Source organism: Onychostruthus taczanowskii, unplaced genomic scaffold, assembly GCF_017590055.1.
Source record: "Onychostruthus taczanowskii isolate IOZ18803 unplaced genomic scaffold, ASM1759005v1 scaffold5, whole genome shotgun sequence".
NCBI lineage: Eukaryota > Metazoa > Chordata > Aves > Passeriformes > Passeridae > Onychostruthus > Onychostruthus taczanowskii.
The window spans coordinates 1331322-1338251 of NW_024502568.1; the positions used below are offsets into that span (position 1 = coordinate 1331322).

Consider the following 6930-nt stretch of genomic DNA (forward strand, 5'->3'; position numbering starts at 1 on the left):
TTTCTGCTCTGCCATCTGGGACAAATCACTCACAGTGCCTGTGTACCTTGCTATAAAATTTTTACAATTCTTTGATAATTCCTGTCCTGGGAGAGATCTAAGGGCCTAGGCTTTGAAGTTTGTGGGTATATGAACCTCAGACTTAAGAAAAGTGTTCCCACCAAGATAAAACTTCCTTCTACCACCTTTACAATATGTTATTGTGTAAACAGTGCACTGTATATTTTCGTGTTTGCATGTGCCTTTCCTTAACACAGCTATCCTTTCTTACACACAAATGTGACAGACTTTAATACAGTAAAGCAAATTATACATACATACACTTTAATACATACATACACTTTAATACAGTAAAGCCCATGTACATTATACATAGCATTGTCAGTTTAATGTCAAGAAGAGTTTATTTGTAAAACCATGTTTACTTATGATCTGTGAGCTGAAATGCTTCATGCTTCCTCTTGTTCTTCCCCTCTCAATAGGAGTGATCATCAACCTACTGGGTTTAGTGACTGGATACACAAACTGCTGTAAGGGCTCCTGCAGTTACTCTCCCACACAGAAACCTCACATTCTTGATCCCTCTCAAGAATGTCACAATAGTACTGAAATACTGGCCTAAGAAACAAGATTCTTGGACTGCTTTCATTTTAGCACACCTCTTCTAGCTTTGAGTTGTCCATAGATATTAGCTAGATTATTGGGCTGTTTTAATAACATGACTGCTCTGAAATAATGTTGTGTTTCCTCTGTTGATTGCCTTGCACTAAAACATACAAGAAAAAAATGTGTTGGTCATCTTGCATTACTTGGATTATCTCTGTTGTAATCAGTGAGATGTAACCAGAAACCGCAGCAGAAGAAGGACTAGAGTAAAATAGCAAGGTAAATCTTCAAGACAGTCTCCAAGATTTCTCTCTGCCTTAGGAAGAAAGAGGATGCTCCATCCACCAGAATAAGTGGAAAGGAGGCACAGAAGTAGGCAGAGCAATGATATTTTTAGAATGTTTTTAGTAAGAAATTAGCCAGTTGGGAAGCCAATATAAGATTTCAACAGAGCAACATCTGCTAAACAAACCTGTTCCTCACCCATGCAAGGCACCTATCATCCTGTACACGAACAACATGGAGAAATGTGATGTTATGTGGGTCACAAATGACCCAGATTATCAATACATGAATGGACTATCCTCATAGAGTTTGCTGCTAAGTGTTTTCAGCACCACAGCATTTTGCTGGGTTCCTCTGAATTTACAGATCGTGCAAAAGGGCTTCTTCATTGTCCCTTAAAACTGCTCAGGCTTAGGCAGGTTACTCTCTGCTGTGGTCCAAAGAAAACTGTTTGCAAGTCCTCTCCATAGCTCTTTGCATAGCTTGCACCTGGGAAACAAGGGAAGGTCCTGCACTGGGAGCAGCTGGGCAGTCTGGAAGGTTGAGAAAGAAAATATACCAGCATTTTGGTTGGATGTTTAGGTTTTTCAGAGCTGAGCAACAAGCACATCCTTTGTCACTCAACACCAACCCAAAAAGTTGTCTTTTCTTTCATTTTGGCTGTAACAAATTCCCTAAGTTTCACTCCAGTACATCTGTATCACAAATTTCCATGTAACTGATAATTTTTATTCACATACAAGAACTGCTGCAGGATGCCTGAGTAGCAAAATATTGCATGCCAAGTACACAACACACAAGAAGAAAAAAAAATAAATAGCTCAGTAATTTTAACAGAATAAATACAGTGCAATTTGATGATCCTTTTATTCCAAAATATCATGGAACATTTGTTCCAGATCACCTTTAAGGACAATCAGGAGCCAATACCTTGAGCAGGATTCTATGCTACTTCCCACAGTATCATCAGCCTAGAGGAAATTACTTCTCAATACCTAAATGTTACCAAGAGCCAGCATGAAAAGCTAGGGCACATCCTTAGGCATCTCACAGATGTTCATCAGTTAGGTCAGGCAGTACAGGAGCAGGACATGAGAAGGGAGACTGTGAACTCTCTCCATCTTGACTGCAGCCAGCACAAAAGGCAGCTTTGGCCTAGGATCAGGGTGTAATACTTCACTATCCTACTGTGCCTTTGCCCCTCTCCTTTAACTGGAAAACGAATACGGTCTGAAACACCAACATATCCCAAACCCCAGTGCTGTTCATTGGCTTCATACGTATTTCTGAGAGATTCAAAGGGGATATGTGGACTGTTGATTTCAATAATGAAATTCCCAGGGCTGACATGTCCACTGATTAGGAGTCAAGGGTATGGCAGTTACCCTCCATTCCAGGGCAGGGCGTGAATCAGCACTGCCAAGTCTAACTTACTACAGACAGGCTGATTGTCACAGCTTTATCAAACACCAGCAAGCACTTCATCTCTTTTCTGTCATCCTGAAAGGGATAGTCTAGTAACCGAAGAAAAACCCATTTACCCACTTTACTGATTTGAAAGCCATCAAAGATGTCACTGGAAGTAGTGGTCTCACTGTGACCTGCATTGCACTAACTCTGGCCTTCTCTCATGGACTTCCTGAGGTACCTTTCAACTCTGGAGTTTGAGTAGAAGATGTGGAGTAGCCAACCCAGCTTGGAGTTCAGCCTCTACTCCCAACACCACACAAGACGTCACCACAATTATGCAGTCAGAGTAATTAATTCAGGTTTTGCAAACTGTGCAGCTCTGGTAATAAGGGATAAACTTCATCACCAAGAAGAGCCACAAAGTTTGAAATACTTGAACCTTGTAGGTGAAAGCTAAGCAAAAGGGGACCATAGTGGACCTCTTTGCTATCAAATTACTGTCCTTGGAAAGTATGTCTGCCCCTGACATATCCAGCCTCTGCAGAAAAGGAACAGTTTCTCCCTGGTTACAAGAACTAAAAAATAAAATATATAATGCTTATTTCTTCTCAGAGGACCTGAGCTTATGGATCTTCTACATGATGGAAAGCTGAAGAAGGAAGAAAATGGTTATCTAGGACCCACGTTTTAAACCCTAGATGGTTGAAACTAAGCATGCAATTTTGTTGTGATAGACAACCATCATGTCTCTAATGGTTTTCTCAGGGCAAGTGCTAAATATTCCTTCTAGGCTTGAAAAGTGCTTCCTGTAACTGCCTCCCAGCTCTGGTGTGGCACAAAAGCCACACCTATTTCTCCAGTGTCTGTTAGAACAAACTTTTCTTCCTGTGTGTAATTGCCTTATCTTAATGTCCACCCCATGAAGTCATTTTGCCGAAACTTCATTGGTGCTAGACATGCATGGTCAGTTTGCTCAAGGGCTGTTATCACAAATTCCCTCTCTATATAAGGTCTCTGAGAAGATGAGCTTCGTACATGCCATCTCCCTTCTGGAAGTCTCATAATTCTGCAAGAATGGTGAGTCCTTACATCTTGTGCTGTAAAAGACCATGGTATGTTGCTATAGGTTTTAAAGGAGATTCTGTTGAATTTATCTCAGTACTTGGCACATTAAGAAACTTGGAGAATGTATAAATTCTGTGTTATGACAGCGAGTCAAAGAGAGGCAAAGGCAGGTGAGAACTTGAGGTGAAAAGTCTGGATAATATCTGAACGCTTTGCTGAACTCAAAAAAAAAGGTATCTTGATTTTTACTCCTTTGTCACTCTCTTGCAGTTTTGTGAGTTTTAACCTCTCTTCTGCAAAATGAAACACTAAATTTGCCTGCTCTCATCTCTCAGGAATGACTTCTTTTTATAAGTCACCAGTCCTACTGTCTGAAATGACACACTTACGTACAGTATGTGTATGTGGTTCTTTATTCTTGGTCTACCTTTCTTCTCTTACCCTTCAAACATTTCAAACTAATATTGAAACTTCAGCTGAATTTTCAGAAAAAAGTCACTGACAAAGGTCACAGAATATAGAATTACCTAGGTTGTGACACCTGCAGTAAGGTACAGGGTCAAGACTTGAGTGTTTAACTTCAGCTAAAGTTATTTCACTTGTTCCTAATCCTTCAATATTAGGGTGAAACATTCTACACACTGCAGTAAAGAAGTTTTTGCAACTGTGAGGTTAGTGGACAAAACAGTTGGTGACCAAGCCTATAGATAAAAAAAAAAAGGACTAGAAAATTTAATGGGTAATGGAGAGGAATAGAACACACATTTTTCTCAAACAGTAGCTGGGTCTAGCAGTCAATGCTTGATCCTAACAACTTGGAAAGACAGACAAACACAGACATTATTTCCCCTCCCATGTGATGCTCTGCCTCTGCTTCTTCCAAATGGTTCCGTATTCCTGATAAGTGTGTTAAAGTGTCTAAACTGCAAAAGACAATTGGATTTTAATTTGAAACCACAATGTATTTTCCTGTTATTTATCAGCAAGACATTTTAATAGCTATTGAAGGATTGATATGAATTCTGTTTTCTTGTTCAGAACACCATCTTGGCCTGCCTTCTTGCTCTTGCCATCAGCATGCCACTGTCTGATGCTTCTTGTTTCGTTATGCCATTCAAGCCAGGGATGTCTAACGGTGTGGTTGTAGGTAAGAAGCCAACTGCCCTCAACTTGACAAACATCATCAGAATGACTGCTTGATTTGTCCATTTTGTGCAATTCATCACAATTTAGAAATAAGTGGAAACAGGAGAGGAATCAAAGGGAAATGGGAGGGAAATGGGGTATGGAGAGCAATATTATAATATGTTATTAAAAGAACAAGTTATCTGGGGAGCTTCACACAGACCAAATTACTAATGATCTTTTTCCAGGGAAGTAGCGCAGTTTTAGTTCACTCATGGGCATGAAGTAGTAACTCATATTTTTACCATGGAATCAGATCTAGAAATCAGAGAAGGGAGAAGGGTAAGTGTAGGTAGTCAGTATAAAACAGGAAACAGATTTACAAATATTCAGCACCATTCAGCAGTATACTCATGTCTTGTTTCTATATCCCAAAACAAATTCCTGAAAGCAGAGTGGCTGCATCCCTTGAGTCTGCATCTGCCCTTTCTGAACACAGCTAGTCTGTCAGTCTACAGATGAGTGGAGCTGCAGGAAAAAAAGTTCCCAAAAGAGAAGCATGCTATTTTTTGGGCACAACAGGAGTTGATGTGTGCCAATATGCAAAAAAACCCTAAGTGGTCTAAAATACAGCTTTACGTGGGAAAGCTGGTGCTACTACTTGAAGAAATGAGTTAACATTGCCAAAGAAAAGAACATTTATAGGCGAAGACACAACCTAGAAGCCCCACCACTCTCTCTTGTTCTGCTCTCATAAAATTCTGCTTTCCAGGACAGTTATTTAGGAGGCCTATGGTCTACTCGGTGACTGTTGAATAGGAACTTTACATCCAACATTTGCTTTCTTCCTGCAGCTGAGGACTGGGAAAACTTTTTTGACCAGATGTAGCCTTGCTTTAAAGAGGAGTCAACAAGAGATGGTGTTAATCGGAAAGTCAAAACCTTTTTTATTTCTGGCCAGGTCTGTGTCTAGTTGTCTTTCTGCTGGGTTATTCAAATTCCATACTTGAAGATGAACTGCACCAGGAAACTCCATGCTGTTAAGAACCTCAGGAGACAGAAGGACACAGGTCTCTCTTCTCCATGCATTAGGGTAGCACACCCTGCTTCCTGTGTTGGGGAACCTCTGTGTTAGGCAGAGAGGGATGTTAATGCAAAAAGCCAGCAAAGATCCCACCCGTTTTGTACATGCAACAGCTGTTAGTGCAATGGGTCTGACACTGAAGACTGCTCATACACTACATTTTCAGGCTGCCTTGACGAGGAAGGAAAGGTCCATGAATTTGATTCCAGGTGGAGGACTGAGAACTGCAATGATTGCTCCTGTTCCAAGACTGGAATTGGCTGCTGCACTAGGTGAGTTCAGAGCAGCAGTGGGGTTTGTCCTCTGCTGCTGTGATACAGCACAACTTACTTCCCTTTGCCCAGGAGTTCCTGAGAAATAACAATAATCCTTCTCCCACTCAGTTCCTATGATAATGTTATGCATTAATCCAACACCATCCTCACTAAACATGCAAGAAATTCCTCTGAAAAATAGAGGTTGTATTTAACAAATAATTCTTGATTTAAAATAAAAAGAGAATTTAATTCTTCTCAGGGCTAAAACATCAGGGAAGTTATCGATTCAAGAGAGAACACTCTAAGAAATTTCTATTGATCCTAGTCCAGATCTTCCCAAAGCCACATGTTGCCTCACTTTCCTCTAAGAAGCAGCTCAAGGTACCTTGGCTGTAATTTTTCCCATAGTGATACTCAGCCAGTCATGCAATATTAGTTCCATACCATGGATGAAGAGAAGAAGCAGTAATATTGGAATAGCAAATAAGCACAACAAACATCCCTTGGGTGTAAATCAAACCAGAAAAACTACAACTCTCCCTTCATCCTGCTTACACAGCAGGCTAAGTAACATTTGAGCTAGGACCTCTGTGCAAGTTTCCTTTTCTGCTTCCAAAAGCCTCCTCAGTATAGCCTCTTCATATCAAAGGTACAGATGCCACCTCAAGTGGAAGCTGCTTATTTCTTGGTCTCATCACCTCTTTTTCTTTTTCCAACCACAGCTACATGAGACCAGTCGACTATGATGAAGAGAAATGTGAAATGATTTTCAACAAGGAGACTTGCTCTTATAAAGTAGTGGAGAAAGATGATCACTCAAAAGAATGCCCCGTCCATACATGGGTGGGGTAGCAGAAGAATGGTGGATTGGGGGAATAGTTCCTTTTATTGTTCTGATGGTTCTCTCACAAATTCAAAACCGCTAAAAATGCAAATGTTAAGTGAAATCTACTCATAAAACCCAACATGTAATGAAACTGAGTATCTACTCACAAAAATCTCCCTTGGTTTCTCTGCCTTATGCTTCACCATGAAAAAAGAACTGACCTGTTCCTTCTTTGAGGCCAGTCATTAAAGGTGACATTTTAAAGCATCCTT

At 40.4% G+C, this 6930-nt stretch overlaps 1 protein-coding gene across 1 annotated transcript; it reads left to right on the forward strand.

The window, feature by feature from the left end:
* The first annotated feature begins 3336 nt into the window (after positions 1-3336).
* LOC121341706 (beta-microseminoprotein-like) lies at positions 3337-6684 on the forward strand. Its single transcript, XM_041415484.1, has 4 exons — positions 3337-3378; positions 4405-4513; positions 5742-5847; positions 6555-6684. The coding sequence occupies exons 1-4, from the start codon at positions 3337-3339 to the stop codon at positions 6682-6684; spliced, it is 387 nt and encodes a 128-aa protein (XP_041271418.1).
* Positions 6685-6930: the final 246 nt, after the last annotated feature.

What these genes read in the sequence shown, in the direction of transcription:
- LOC121341706 (XM_041415484.1), top strand. Translation starts at nt 3,337, where the DNA reads ATGCCATCTCCCTTCTGGAAGTCTCATAATTCTGCAAGAATG. An exon ending in GTCTAACGGTGTGGTTGTAG is followed by an intron (nt 4,514 to 5,741) that starts GTAAGAAGCCAA and finishes CTACATTTTCAG; the next exon opens with GCTGCCTTGACGAGGAAGGA. An exon ending in GGAATTGGCTGCTGCACTAG is followed by an intron (nt 5,848 to 6,554) that starts GTGAGTTCAGAG and finishes TTCCAACCACAG; the next exon opens with CTACATGAGACCAGTCGACT.